General features: G+C 35.1%; 1 protein-coding gene across 1 annotated transcript in view; it reads left to right on the forward strand.

Moving 5' to 3' along the window:
- Positions 1 to 1,575: 1,575 nt before the first annotated feature.
- Positions 1,576 to 16,447, forward strand: part of OLFM3 (olfactomedin 3) — a 197,191-nt gene continuing 182,319 nt past the window's right edge. Inside the window, exon 1 of the mRNA XM_020906097.2 lies at positions 1,576 to 2,107. Within this exon, the coding sequence (XP_020761756.1) occupies positions 2,039 to 2,107 (69 nt within the window). The 5' untranslated portion in view covers positions 1,576 to 2,038. The remainder of the gene's footprint in view (positions 2,108 to 16,447) is intronic.

Here is a 16,447-nt window from a genome sequence, read left to right on the forward strand (position 1 = left end):
AGATATTTTGAGAATAGAGAAAAGCATGTGCAACAACAAATAATCAAACATTTTGTATTAAGTACAGGTAATAAAAATGCATTATTATAACCACCAAGCTACTGTACCTCTAAAAGCTCATTTTTAAATTGTGCAATGATTTGAAAGGTTCGAAAATGGGTGCAGAATAAAATTTCCAACAATTTTTATTGTATGGATCACTGAAAAACACTCTAGACTGATTTACCTTTGATAGATGGATAAAGAAACAAACATAAAAAGAGAAAAACAGCCTTAAACATGCTCTAGAAAGTTATTCCAAAGACTGTCAGACATAACTCTGAATTTTTATCTATTACCTCCATAGAAAAGTTCTGTTTTCTGTTTAGGCTAGGAAATAATGGAAATTTCAAACTGTGGTTGATTGTCAGGGTTATTATTGAACTAAAAACCCTCAAATATTCCACTTCCTTTCTGTTATTCTGCAATCTCTTTTTTTAATACATCTCTTCAGAAGAAATTTTCAAATTTATTTTTCTTATTACTTTTCATAGAAAAAAAAGCCTCAAGGTATCATACATACATGCACACATACTCACAATATCAGGATAAAAACAGGTGTAATATGATGCATACCCTTAGGGATTAAAACTTTGAAAAGTATTTGAATCCTAATAGAGATTTCTTTAATTAAAGAAGTCTTCAGTAAAAGTTTGCAGAGATTTTATACATAGCATGTGTCTGATGTCTTAAACAATTTATCCACTCTGTAATGTAGAATAAATGCTCATATTTCCAGTTCCCATACTGTAATTCTTAGGAAATATAACTTCTAGAAAAATCAACGGAAAACATAACTCAAGTCATATTAAAGGCACAATTGTATGAGAGAGTGGTTGTCAACTCTTCCCCATCTTTTTATCTTATGGAAAACACTTACTTTTTAAAGCTACAAAAACAAGGCTTTTTGAGTACAGTTAAATGGCCCAGGGTATATGAGAGAGTTAGTTTGTCATTTTCTCTCTCTCTGCTCCTGTGAAGCAGCTAGTCTGCCTCTTTGCTCTAGAAAACAAGTATTTGGAAGCTTAGAAATAACGTTTTTACCATCCCACTGTCCATCCATCACTGACATCACTACCTCAGGCATAAACACAATCAGATTGACAAGGATATTATTTTTCTGGGAATGACTGTGTATGAGGGGCCAGAATTTTAGGTGTATAGGGTCACTAGTAGAATATCTCATTTACAAGTTAAAAAAAAAGCCTCTTCATTTGTTTATTTTGATCATTTTCAGATGATCAAAAGCCCTAGATAGATTAAAAACACACGAATTCCTAGCCAAATATATTATTTCAATAGACTAATTAAAATGACAATGCATATATGCATATATAATAGCTACAGACTGCGTGCTTTGAGAAGAAAATACACATTGATAGTCTGCATTGCAAACTTTCTTTAAAGCACTAAATATGGTATCAGGTCCTCTGTAAATGATAGGAGAAGATTTCAGGCACTACTTGTTTCATAATCCTTTATCTAGCTGACTACTTCTCTGCAGATGAAGATGCCAGCAAATGCTGAACTGGAACAGGAGAGTCGATCCTTGTTTGGTTAACAAATTCCTCGCAAAATATCTCCCCAAGCCCCCAGGAGCTGTAGTGATGTCATATCCGTTGTCCAGGTCTCCACACCTCTCTCAGCAGTTGCTCCCTTTATCTTTTTCTTGGGTCAAAACTTTTGAGGTGGGCTGGCTAGATAGCCGCGGGAGAGAGGGTAAACTGGGGCGTGAGGCTTGAGGCGCTTCAGCACCTCGGTCAGCGCCCACTGCAGCTCAGCCCACCCGTAGAGCTCCCGACTCGCAGCTCTGAGAACGCCTGCGGAATGATCGCCCCCCAGGGCGGCTGCCGCTACTGCTGCCGCTCCTGCCACTGCCTCTGTCTCCACTCTGCTCTGACTGGCAGGCAGAAAGTGCAACTGACGAAGGGAAGGTCTCTGCAGTGAGAGTGGAGTGGCTACATAAAAGAGTAAAGAGGGGGCAAAAACGCAGATCAGAATGCAGGCGACGTCCAACCTACTCAATCTCCTGCTGCTGTCTTTGCTTGCTGGATTAGATCCTTCCAAGGTACGGGCAATATTTTAACTCTTGTTTGAAATAAATGTGCAATATATAACAGACCGGCCAAAAATGCATTTAATTATGCAAAAAAAAAAAAAAGAAAGAAAGAAAGAAAAGAAACATTAAAGACAGCTTTTCTAGCAATCCTGTGATGCCTGGCGCATCCCCGCTGCTTGGAAGATAACAAGGTGAACTACCGGAGGAATAGCTCCTCAAGGTAGAGTCCTGGAGAGAGAGGGGAGGGACCAGGAGCGAATATAACGCGTATGGGCAGCGGGCAATGCGGCTCTCCGGAGAATTTAGCTTATGTGATATCCAAGAGCTTAACGTTCTCTTCTGACGTGTAATGCAAAGGAGTTAGCAGTTAAAACAATGCAGTTTGCAATCATGTTTAGGAGATGTGGACCGTTTCTTTGTTGAAAGGAGAGAAGCGTTTTCCAGCTGATTCTGGTCAATAATACTCCCGTAGCAGACGTGCTGCGGTTTGTGTCCAAAACACTCGGGATGCTGCTTGTAACAGGCACGGCAGAGCAGCGGAGCGCTACTCTCTGCCACGGCTGAGGCACCGGGCAAAGGGGCTGGTGTTTGTTCCTTTCTTTTCATTAAGGAAATGAGAGAGCACGAGGAAGTTCTGATTACCGGCGTTAAGAAACAGGAAGTGAGAAACCTTTGAAACTAAGGAGGGGAATAGGAAGGATGTGTCCTCTCAGAGCTGTTGAACTCTGAAAATTATCCAGTACTGGCAATTAAAGTGAACGCTAACCTCTTTGGATAAAAAGTCAGAAAATATGGAGAAATATTTTCAGCAGTATAAAAGAAAAGTGTTGAGGATAAAGTGAGATAATTTGAGAGCATCAGCATTCTAATAAAATTGTAATTATCTGGAATAAGATATAAGGCATCTAGTAAAAAGAGTAAGGAAATACGATTTCAAAAACTATTTTATTTAACTGGTTAAGAATAATTTGACACAATAGGGAAAATGATGTGATGTTACAAAGTTATATTTTTGAATATAGTAAAGTTATTTTAAAATAAACTTGTAGTGAAGAGAAATTTTTCTTTTCACAGTTGAATAGAACTAAGAACTAAGCATAGCCTAATATTGTGGTTGACTGAATATTTCTAGGCCTAAATCAGTACATAGTGAAAATTTAGAATCGTGTCATACATACTTATAATTATTTCTGCACACTTTTCATATTTAAAGACCTGATGAGAACAAAATAATTTTCTTTTAAAGCTATGGTTATGCTCATATTGACACTGTGAAATTTTCATGCACTGTATTGTCTTAATGATCTTAATGGAATATTTTATACACTAAGGTATAGCTTTAAAGCATTTTACATCCAGGTACAGAGTGCTGATTTTGCTTTCATATTTTTTATTTTTTTTTCCACTTTTTTCTATGGTAACACATTACTTTGCCACTCTCAATATATTATGTTCATTACAGCTCTGAATACATTCCGTTACATAGTTCATTTAGAATATTATTGGTACATTTTTAAAAAGCAAAGCTAATTACTGAGTTATTACATAAAAAAATCACTAGACTTAAACTTTGTAATTCTTTAAAATGACTTCATAATGCAGAGTTTTACTAACAACTGCATGTTCATTTGATTTTTATGATATCTTTAATGCATAAATATCTTCATTTCTGTACCCCATTCTTCCCCAAATTTAAAATATATAAAGAAGAGCTTCTGATAAATACTGAGATAAATCCTCCAAGTAAATGACCCATTTTTAGTCAACATGATCTTCTAGTATTGATAAGTTTATTTCCATGTATTCAACAACAGAAAACTTTCCTTCAGACTTGATTCTGACTGTTTGATACAACAGAGCTGAGAAATCTAGGAAAGAAAAGGCATACATTAACTTTTCAAACTGTCCTTTCCAGCTTCTAGATACTGCAATACCGTGTACAAAGAACACCAGATGGGTATTTGTTCTATACCATTTATGACAATATAGAGAATATTAAAATGCTCATAGTAAGTGATTTTAATGTTATAAAGTCTTTGGACAGTAGACACATTTTGCTTTAAAAAAGTGAACATGTTATGTTTTATCAAACTATTAAGAATCACCAAACTATATCATCTCTCCTCCCCCAAATCACAAATGGTACCACTGAATTCTCAGAATTATTGTCAGTTAGGTTATGAAATAGAAATTATATCAAATTTTACTTTTTTACTAACTATATATTTTAGATAATAAAATAAGCATCCATAATGCAAATTGTTTGGTAAAATTGAAATTAAATTCTAATAATACAATAGCACACAAGACCAGTTTGTGGATAAATAAGTAATAATTAAGTGATGAAACGTAAATATACAAAAATTCTAAATAGCTAATTTTTTTATATATTAACCTGTCAGGGCTGATATATTTCAAAATCATATTTTTAAATAAATCCATTTAAGTATTCTTCTCTATTATTACATTTTACATTTACACTATATATAAATCATAAATGGATACACACAAACTGGCAAAATAGGAGAACTATTAAAATGGAATAGACTTTTTTTAGGTAGAGGGTTATCACATATATCGAATATTGGAGAACTAAATTTTAGAGCATGCTTATTATATATTAATTTATCTGGAACAAAAAGGCCATCCAACAATAGTGCCAATTCTATTTTTCATAGAAGACTATATTATATTTATGTTTATGATCATTCTTCCTGAGATTGAAACTTACAGATCATATATGACTTTATAAAGTGCTTAGGTATCACCATCTTATGGTAAGATAAATTACTTGAAAGTCAATTTCATATTTAAATTTAAAAAAATAAAACATTTATATTCATAGGATGAACTTACTTTTAGCATGCATTTACTTTCTTTTCCCTCATTTAAAATACCAGAAAATTGGTAAGATTAGTATTTTCTTTCAGTAAAGGAAGGCAATTCAATATTAATCAATTATTTTGTATTTTACATAGATTATCAATTTTCCTCTCAAAAAAATCATGAGAATTATGTTTTCTTAATTAAAATCATACTAACAACTTTCCAGTTCCATTTAGAAAAACTCATGGGTGTATCACCTTGCCTATTTTAAGAGCTATCAAATAATTTTGCTTGTAATGGAGTATCTGAACTACAGGCAATGTGCCAAATCATCATTCATTCAATAAATAAATAAAGACAAACCTAAAGCTTGTAAGAACTGAATTATTGCAGAGAAAGGACTATTTCTGTGTAGGAAATTCCTGAAGGTGGCTGCTAGATGGCATCTCTGTGCTTTGAAACTGAAGGCAGAGTTTAGAAATGACCTTGATAGTAGGAGAGTGAACCTCTTTTTCTTTTACAAGAATATCTTTAGCAGACCATTATTTGAACATTATAACAAAACAGTCATCCCTTGAAACGGAACAATGAATCTCTCTGCTCTGCAATGCTGAATTATAAAGAAAGGAGGTATAAACGTGACCATGCAGATTTCAAGCAGAACATTTATACCAGGTTCAGACACTGGGGGAACAGTTAAAAAGAGGTGACATAGGCACAGCCACATATTGCAGTGACTGTTAATACTTTAAAGCAGTCATACATGTGTGATAAATATATTGCAAAATGCCCCAGCATGCCTAGATTGAGAAAGCAGTCACTATGCCCTTACCTAGAAATATTTTAAAGATCTTATTACCATGGTACTTGCTGACACCACAGACATAAAATGAAACAATGATTCAGCAATAATCTTCAAGACCAAACTGTTTTTTCTCTCCAAAACAACTCGGCCCATTAGAACTCTTGCTTTAAATAACACAGTTGTGTTAAGCTGTATAAACATGATAGGAAGTAAGAGAATTTCAATAATTATATTGTTATATCTTCATAACATAAGATGTTATATGCCCATGTAAAAGAGCCTTTGTATTTTGGTACTGCTAAAGAAAATTATCAAAGACCTAAATTGGCTAGGGGTGGCTTTAGTACATAAATCTAGTTAAAGTTCATGTTTTTTGTAGTTTTTAAATGAAAATGATAACAGCAAAAACAGCAAGAGAAATAAACTGAGATCAGTATCACTTTGCTTTAAAAGTCACCTTTTAAAGGTGACTTCAAAATCTATCTTCTCCTGTAACTCCTGTTTGCCAGAGACATCCTCTATACAATAGGATCAACTCATATTAGAACAGAAAATACTAATCGACAGAATCTGGCAGGGACCTGTAATTACACACCAATAAACTCTAATATGGTAAAAAAGTGAAAAGTTCAATACAGTTCATCTATGTTTTGAAAAAGTAAATGACTTCCCTACTCCCATTCTATCACATCCTTCTTAACACATTTAACATTTATTTTGAAATGTAAATATTCTTTCTTCCTCTTTCAGTAACTTGACATGGTACTGCTCCCCTTTATTTTTCTTTGAAAATTCTCATTCTTTGTAATTTTCTAACAATTCTCTTTAGAACATGAGTATTGTGATGACTTCTCTGTTGGGATGGAAAGCAGCACCAGAGGGAGAAACAAAGGGGTCAGAATTCCAGACAAGACCCTCATTTCTCATCCCAGCTTTGCCGCTAATATGTATACATGTGTGTGTTTATTACATATGTGCTCATGCTCAGTCGCTAAGTTGTGTTCTACCCTTTGTGACCCCGTGGACTGTAACTCATCAGGCTCCTCTGCTCATGGAATTTTCCAGCCAAGAATACTGAAGTGGGTTGCCATTTCCTATTTCAATTACATATATATAGTATAATAAATATACACATATTTAACTTTGTGAAGCTTTGATCTCAGTGCTCTCACCTGTAAAAATGAGAAACTCACATGTTCTTTTAATTTATATAGGAGTATAATTGATTTACAGTGTTGTGTGTATGTTCTGTATATAAGCTCATTTGTATCATTTTTTTAGATTTCACATGTAGCTGATATCATATGATATTTGTCTTTTTCTAATTGCACTCAGTATATCACAATCTCTAGATCCATCTATATTGTATCAAATGGCACTATTTCAGTCTTTTTAATGGCTGAGTAATGTTCCATTGTGTATACATACCGCATTTTTTATCCATTCCTCTTTGATGGACACTTTAGGTTACTTCCATGTCATGGATATTATAAATAATGCTGCAGTGAACTTTAGAGTGCATGTTTCTTTTCAAAGTATAGCTTTCTCTGGATATATGCCCAGGAGTGGGATTGCTGAATCATATGGTGGCTCTATTTTTTTTTTTTTAAGAAACCACCATACTATTCTCTATACTGGATATACCAATTTATATTGCCACCAACAGAATAGGGTTCCCTTTTCTCCATACCCATTCCAGCATTTACTGTGTGTAGACATTTTGATGATGACCATTCTGACCTCTGTGAAGTGATACTCCATTGTAGTTTTAATTTGCATTTCTCTAATACTTAGGAATGTTGAGCACCTTTACATGTGCTTCTTGGCCATCTCTATATGTCTTCTTTGGGGAAAAAAATGTCTATTTAGATCTGCCTATTTTTTGGATTGGGTAGTTTGTTTTTATGATATTGGCCTGTATTAGCTATTTGTATATTTTGGAGCTTAAGCCCTTGTTGGTCGCTTCAATTTGCAAATATTTTCTCCTATTCTGTAGGTTGTCTTTTTGTTTCACTTATGATTTCCTTTGCTGTGGAAAAGTTCTTAAGTTTAATAAGACTTTATTTATTTTTATTTCCACTACCAAAGTGGTGGATCCAAAAAGATATATGCTGTGATTTATGGCAAAGTGCATTCTTCCTATGTTTTCCTCTAAGAGTTATATAGTATCTGGTATTACATTTAGGTCTTTAATCAATCTTGAGTTTATGGTGTTAGAGAATGTTCTAATTTTGTTTATTTACACATAGCTCTCTAGTTTTTCCCAGTGCTACTTATTGAAGAGACTGTCTTGTCTCCATTGTATATCCCATCTCCTTTGTCACAGATTAATTGATCATAGGTGTATGAGTTCATGTCTGGGCTTTCCATCCTATTACATTGATCTATAAATCTGTCTTTGTGCCAGTATCATTTTTTTTTTTTTTTACTGTAGCTTTACAGTCTAGTCTGAAGTCAGGGAGCCTGATTCCTCCAGTTCCATTTGTCTTTCTCAAGGTTCCTTTTGGCTATTTGAGGTCTTTTGTGTTTTCAGGGCTCCAAAATCACTGCAGATGGTGATTGAAGCCATGAAATTATAAGACGCTTACTCCTTGGAAGGAAAGTTATGACCAACCTAGACAGCATATTAAAAAGCAGAGACACTACTTTGTCAACAAAGGTCCATCTAGTCAAGGCTATGGTTTTTCCAGTGGTCATGTATGGATGTGAGAGTTGGACTACAAAGAAAGTTGAGTGCCAAAGAATTGATGCTTTTGAACTATGGTACTGGAGAAGACTCTTGAGAGTCCCTTGGACTTCAAGGAGATCCAACCAGTCCATTCTAAAGGAGATCAGTCCTCGGTGTTCATAGGAAGGACTGATGTTGAAGATGAAACGCCAATACTTTGGCCACCTGATGCAAAGAGCTGACTCATTGGAAAAGATCCTGATGATGGGAAAGATTGGGGGCAGGAGGAGAAGGGGACAACAGAGGATGAGATGGCTGGATGGCATCACCGACTCAGTGGACATGGGTTTGGGTGGACTCTGGGAGCTGGTCATGGACAGGGAGGCCTGGCATGCTGTGGTTCATGGGGTCGCAAAGAGTCAGACATGACTGAGCAACTGAACTGAACTGTGTCTTCATACAAATATGACATTATACACAGAGAATGCTATTAGAGCTCATCAATGAATTTGGTAAAGATGTAGGATACAAAATTAATAAAAAGATATCTCTTGCATTTCTATACACTAACAATGAAAGATCATAAAGAGAAATTAAGGAAACAATCCTATTCACTGTCATATCAAAAAGAATAAAATACCGAGGAATAAGCCTACCTAAGGAAATGGCAACCCACTCCAGTATTCTTGCCTGGAGAATCCCACAGACAAAGGAGCCTGGTGGGCTCCAGGCCATGGGGTTTCAGAGTTGGACATGACTGAGCAACTGACACACACAAGAAGATGAAAGACCTGGACTCTGAAAACTATTAGACCCTGATGAAAGAAACTGAAGATGCCATAAGCAGATGGAAAGCTATATCATGTTCTTGGATTTAAGGAATCAATATTATCGAAATGACTACACTGCCCAAAACAATCTGTAGATTCAATGCAATATCCTATCAAATTATCAATGGCATTTTTTGCATTACTAGACCAAAAAAAATCTACATATTCTTGAAATTTCTTTGTTGAATTCTAGAATGGCCCCATGCTATGGTCTGTATGTCTGTGCTCCCCTCCCCTTCCCACAAGTCATATGTTGAAACCTAATCCCAAGGTGATGATATGAAAATGAGGCATTTGAGAGGTGATTAGATCATTAACATGGGAGTCCTCATGAATGAGATTAGAGTTATTATACAAGAGACCACAGGGTGATAGTTCACTCTTTCAACCATGTGAGAATGTAAGAAGTCTGGGACCTGGAAAAAGTAACTCAACCGGTCAGCTGTAACATTGGTCTTGAACTTCCAGCCTTCAGGATTGTGAGAAGTATCTGTTTACAAGACACCCAGTCTGGGTTATTTTGTTATAGTAGTCCAAACATACTAAGATATTCTATTTAATAACATTTGACCATTCATCAAAAATTAGCGGATTCTTTTGTAGAGTCTAGCTTCTAAGATCACAAATTTTGAGAGACCTGAGAGCTGCACTCTCCTGACCTAATCACCTCCCAAAGGCCCCGTTTTCTTATATCATCACCTTTGGCATTAGGATATCAACTCATGAGTTTAGGGAGAGAGAAACATTTGGATCATAGCAGTAATAGAGAAATGACCACTTCTATAAACATAATTCTCTTTTCTCTTGGATTGTTTTCCACTTCCTCTGTTTATACTGGTTCCCTTGCTTTTCTCAATAGAGACTTTACTATAAACTCTTTATAAAGACTTGACCCTTAATTAGACACAATAACATTTCTCTTGATTTGCACATCCAAAGTCCACCTAAGTAATTCAAGAATTGATTATTTCATATGAAGTTTAAAAATAGATAAGAACAATTATAGAATATCTAGATAGACCCTATCCATGACCAACTAATATTTAAGAAATATAGTATTTCAAAACCACCTGCAAGCCATACTGCAGTGAGGTTTAAAACACACGTTACTTAGATTGCAAGCCATTCCAGAGAAAGGGGGGTTCCAGGATACAGAAATAAAGTAAGATCAATTCAGTCAACAGTGCTGATAATATAAATGGTGCTAATATTAATAAAAATACTAAAAAATGTTTTCAAAAGAATATAGTTTTCTGAAAACATGTATCTTTTGTGCTTTAAAAACAAGGTGTTGTATAGCATATGTCACAAAGTTATGCCTTCTGTCATTCTCATACCAAGCTTTCAGAAGAATAAAAATAATTCCAGAAAAAGGGATCACAGATGCTGCTATGTTCTTGCTTTTGCCTCTCCCTGGAAAGCTCTATCCTTCTTCCCCATGTTAAAAATTTACCTATACTTTAAGATGCAACTTAAAATGTCACTTCTTCCAGAAATTCTTTCCTGACACTCTCTGCACCCCAGGAGGAGGTAATCCTGATAAACTAAGAACTCTTATAAGAAAAGAATTATGTTTTATTTATCTTTGCATCTACAGCCGCTGGCGCTGTGTTTAACACAGAATAAGTGTTCAGTGAACACAGAATAAATTGGATTTCTCCCCCTCCTAGATTTGTAAAACACTCTCTCCAATCACCCTTATTATACTTACCACTTTCTTTAAAACAACAAACAAAAAAAACAAACAAAAAAACAACTGAGTATTTACCATAATGTGTCTTCCCTAATAAATTATAATGTAGCTCTGTGTCATTTGTGGCCATGATCTTATCCTTTCCTAGCTATCAACTAGCACAGTGCCCACTCAGATATGGAATTTATCAACACTTGCCAAATGGACAAATGAAGAAATGAAGCACAAACCTTAAAGTCCTAGGTTAAATTACTCAAATCTGTGTTCTTTGTCCATGTGCTCATTGGATAATATATTAAGGGTAGAGAAGTAAGATTAATTTTAAGAACCTTGTTTTAAGGGCTTGGAACTCATACCAGGTTATTTATATTGAAGAATGCTGCAAGATTATATCTTTTTAAATTTTTGATTAATTTCCTGTCCTGTCTTCCTATCCTTAGTTCTACATTTTTACTTCTTGGAACTTTCTGGGATGCTGCAAACTCAATACTCCTGCGAACTACTTGCATGTTTTATGATGCCTGTTATCAAATCCTCTTATTCCTAGTGTATGTATAAGAGTCTATCATATTTAGATAAGTTTATGAGTCTAAACATTTTATTGTTCTGACTACATTTATTTTATGTAATGTCTTACCTTACTAGATAAATTAGTATATTATCTATATTTCTCCTGCTCTTTTAAGGGCTGAGTTATTTTTTAAGGATCTAAAATATTCCATTGAAACTATTATCTTACTATGTACTCTTAAAATAGTCCATAGAAAGAGAAGCAATATTGGCTTCATATTTGTACTACATGCCTATATGAGCACACCACCATCAAAGAAAATAAAGTTAAATAATTAAAAACAAATAGGGGTAGAGTTAGGTTTATCTGAATTAAATATAATCGGAAATTCAACTTTTTATATTTAACTTTACAGGTTAAAATGGTCTGAAAAGAAATATCAGTAATAAAATTGTTTCAACCACCCAAATAAACAGTTATCTAGATAACCCCATTAGGGAGGGTATAAATTGAATAGACAATCCTTTTCATTTTTCCAACTAAATTGAAGATGATTAAGAAGTATTATCCTGTAATGACTTAAATAGCATTACTAGAGGGACCAGTTCCAAAAGGCAGGATTTCTTCAAATAGAGATGAATATTGGAAATGTTGATTCACTAGCACAAAAATGTCACTGGTGAAATTGTTGCCTTACAAAAGATGCCATCACTTCTGGGAAAGTTCACATCTACATGAGTTTTGTGGCATCATGACCACATCTTAGTGCATATTTTGTAGTACTGAACAAACTAAAATATCCTCAAGCTCAAGACACAATAAAGACTTTTTACTATACTTAGTTTATTATTTATATTTTGCTACAGATATATTCTTCTCTCTACAGTAATCTGAGTCCTAGACAGTCAGGGAATAAAATGACTCTAGTTTGATTTCCACATGCCTTAAAAGTCTCTAGGAATAAGTAAGACAAAATGTACAGAGAACTATAAAGCTCATGCCAAAAGGTAGTTAGAATATATAGTGACTCAAACCAGGGCGTAAGGTGCTTGAGAGTAAGGAATCAAGTGGGTTGAAGGAGTCAATAATTATTAGCGGTACCATCATTGGTGCCAAAGCATCATGACTTCCCTATCAGTCAAAGTGAGAAGACACTTCATATCTAAATATTTGTCCTAAAATTAAAAGGGAGCTTTAAAAGCGATGACATTATAAATGAACTTACATGGAACATGGAGTTGAACACATTCAAATATAGTGAAAAGATAAAGAGTTGAGGGGAGGTAAGTATTATCCACATGTCAGGGATGCAACTTTTACAGACATATAAATTTGTCAATGCTTATTTAAGCATTTTGAGTGAAATGTGTTGCTCCCTACCGACACCACACACACACACACACACACACACACACACACCCCTACAGATGAATGCATTCATTAATCTGAGACTTTGTTGCCCTTCCATTACTGTTCAGAATAAGGTCTCTAACTTAGTCCAATTAATCTTTAATATTTATCTCCTGGTAAGAAGAAACAGAAGCAAGAAAAAGACAGGAAAGCATTCTTACATTCCATTTCCTTTACTCACATCTCAACACTGCAGATGGACATACAGTAGAAACATACTCCATTTTATCCATTTTTACACAGTTATTTCTTTTGGAAAATATACTTCTCAAGGGACTCAATCTAATTAGTATTAATTTAACATATAAAATGAAGATAAAAGAATAGAGGAACCATATCAAATTCAGAACAAATTATATAATAATTAGGAAATTATAAAGTTCATATTGGTATGAACAGAGCACTAAATTAGGGGTTAGAATATCTGAGGCCTAATATCAACACTGCAACTATCTAGCTTTATGGCTTTAGGAAATTGACTAAAACTTTTTGATTTCTATTTCTTCATTTGAAAAATAAGGATGTTGAATCAAATGCTCTTTTGTATTGGTAGGTCATCCTAAAATGGGGAATATTTATTTTTTCTAAATGTATATCATCACCCATTCATCCTCCTTCCTTCTGCTTACAGACAGACAGGTTATGAAAATTACGAATATAGTCTATATTTCTTCTACTTTACTACTAAAAATCAAAGTTATATCACTGAGAAAACTGTAACAATCCAGCTGGGGACATACAGTGACATACACACACAAAAAATGTAAAAACACATAAGCTCATGTCATATCCCAAGCATTACAACTTATTTAACACTTATTTTGTATCATTCCTTTTCATTAACTTTTGAAGATTTAATGAAAAATAAAGGAGTGAATGACTGTCTTTATCAAACAATATTTAAAACTAAATACACTCCTAGATTTACAGGAAATATAAAGGCCATCTATTTTAATTCTTCATAATGGCAAAGATTGCCTCTAGCATAACTGATAGATGGTTAGCTAGCATATGTCTATATGTTTTTAGACAAATAGCTTAGTCTATTTGGTAGTAGTATAGTCTCCATGAAATTTACTATTTTTAATTGAGAATAACAGAAATTTTTATTGAGTTATGACTTACAATGATATTTTCCAATAATGAACTATGGTTCTTTATGTCGCTAAATATAGTAAGGGGGGAAAAATGAACTGTAGTGGACAGAATAAGGTCCTCCCAATGATGTTCATATCCTAATCCACAGATCCTGTGACTATGTTACCTTACATAACCAAAGGGAATTTGCATATTTGACTAAATAAAGAATCTTCAGATGGGAAGATTACCCTGAATTTTCTGATGGGATCATATAAACAAAACATTCCTTTGCAAAGCAAAGAACACCATAAACAGAACAAAAAGGCAACCCAGAGAATGGGAGAAAATATGTGTAAATGAAGCAAGTGACAAGGAATTAAGCTCCAAAATTCACAAACAGTCCATTCAGCTCCATACCTGACAACTGTAATCCCTTATAATTATACAGTAGAAATGACAAATAGAGTCAAGGGATTAGATCTGACAGATAGAGGGCCTGAAGAAATGTGGATGGAGGTTCATAACATTGTACTGGAGTCTATGATCAAAACAATCTCCAAGAAAAAGAAATTCAAAAACGCAAAATGGTTGTCCAAGGATGCCTTATAAATAGCTGAGACAAGAAGAGAAGTGAAAGACAAAAAGAATAGAAAAGATATACCCATCTGAATACAGAGTTCCCAAAAATAGCAAGGGGAGATAAGAAAGCCTTCCTAAGTGATGGATATAAAGAGATAGATGAAAGCAATAGAATAGGAAAGACTAGGGATCTCTTCAAGAAAATTAGAGATACCAAGGGAACACTTCATGCAAAGATGAGCACAATAAAGGACAGAAACAGTATGAACATAACAGAAGCATCAGATACTAAGAAGCAGTGGCAAGAATAAACAGAAGAACAATATGAAAAAGATCTTCTTGACCGAGATAACCACGATGGTGTGATTACTCACCTAGAGCCAGACATCCTGGAATAACAAGTCAAGTAGGCCTTAGTAAGCATCACTACAAACAAAACTAGTGGAGGTGATGGAATTCCAGCTGAGCTATTTCAAATCCTAAAAGACGATGCTGTGAAAGTGCTGCACTCAATATGCCAGCAAATCTGGAAAACTCAGCAGTGGCCACAGGACAGGAAAAAGTCAGTTTTCATTCCAAACCCAAAGAAAGTCAATGCCAAAGAATTGTTCAAACTACCACACAATTGCACTCATCACACACTAGCAAAGTTATGCTCAAAATTCTCCAAGCCAGGCTTCAACAGTACAGGAACTATGAACTTCCAGATGTCTGAGCTGAATTTAGAAAAGGCAGAGGAACCAGAGATCAAATTGCCAACATCCACTGGATCATCAAAAAAGCAAGAGAGTTCCAGAAAAACATCTACTTCTTCTTTATTGACTATGCCAAAGCCTTTGACCATGTGGATTACAGCAAACTGTGGAAAATTCTTCCAAGAGATGGGAATCCCAGACCACCTGACCTGCGTCCTAAGAAATCTGTATGCAGGTCAGGAAGCAACAGTTAGAACCAGACATGGAACAATGGACTGGTTCCAAAGTGGGAAAGGAGTATGTCAAGGCTGTATATTGTCACCCTGCTTATTTAACTTCTATGCAAAATACATCATGTGAAATGCTGGGCTGGATGAAGCATAAGCTGGGATCAAGATTACCAGGAGAAATATCAATAACCTCAGATATACAGATGACCCCACCCTTATGGCAGAAAGTGAAGAGGAGCTAAAGAGCCTATCGATGAGGGTGAAAGAGAAAAGTGAAAAAGCTGGCTTAAAAACTCAACATTCAAATAACTAAAATCATGGCATCTGGTCTCATAACATTTCATGGCAAATAGATAGGGAAACAATGGAAACAGTGACAGACTTCATTTTAATGGGCTCCAAAATCACTGCAAATGGTGACTGCAGCCATGAAATAAAAGATGATTGCTCCTTGGAAGAAAAGTTATGACAAACCTTTGTAAAGCATATTAAAAAGCAGAGACTTTATTAAAAAGCATATTAAAAAGCAGAGACATTACTTTGCTGACAAATGTACATATAGTCAAAGTTATTATTTTTCTAATAGTCATATATGGATGTGAGAGTTGGACCATAAAGAAATATGAGTGCCAAAGAACTGATGCTTTTGAGCTACAGTGTTGGAGAAGACTCTTAAACGTCCCTCAGACTGCAAGGTGACCAAATCAGTTAATCCCAAAGGAAACCAGTCATGGATATTCATTGGAAGGACTGATGCTGAAGCTGAAACTGCAATACTTTGGCCACCTAATGTGAAGAACTGACTCATTGGAAGAGACCCTGATGCTGGGAAAGATTGAAGGCAGGAGCAGAAGGGGATAACAGAGGATGAGATGGTTTGATGGCATCACCAACTCGATGGACATGAGCTTGTGCAAGCTCTGGGAGTTGGTAATGGACAGGGACGCCTGACACGCTGAGTCCATGGGGTTACAAAGATTCGGACAATACTGAGTGACTGAACTGAGTTTGATTCCAAAGGG

Source organism: Odocoileus virginianus, chromosome 5 (genome assembly GCF_023699985.2).
Source record: "Odocoileus virginianus isolate 20LAN1187 ecotype Illinois chromosome 5, Ovbor_1.2, whole genome shotgun sequence".
Classification (NCBI taxonomy): Eukaryota; Metazoa; Chordata; class Mammalia; order Artiodactyla; family Cervidae; genus Odocoileus; species Odocoileus virginianus.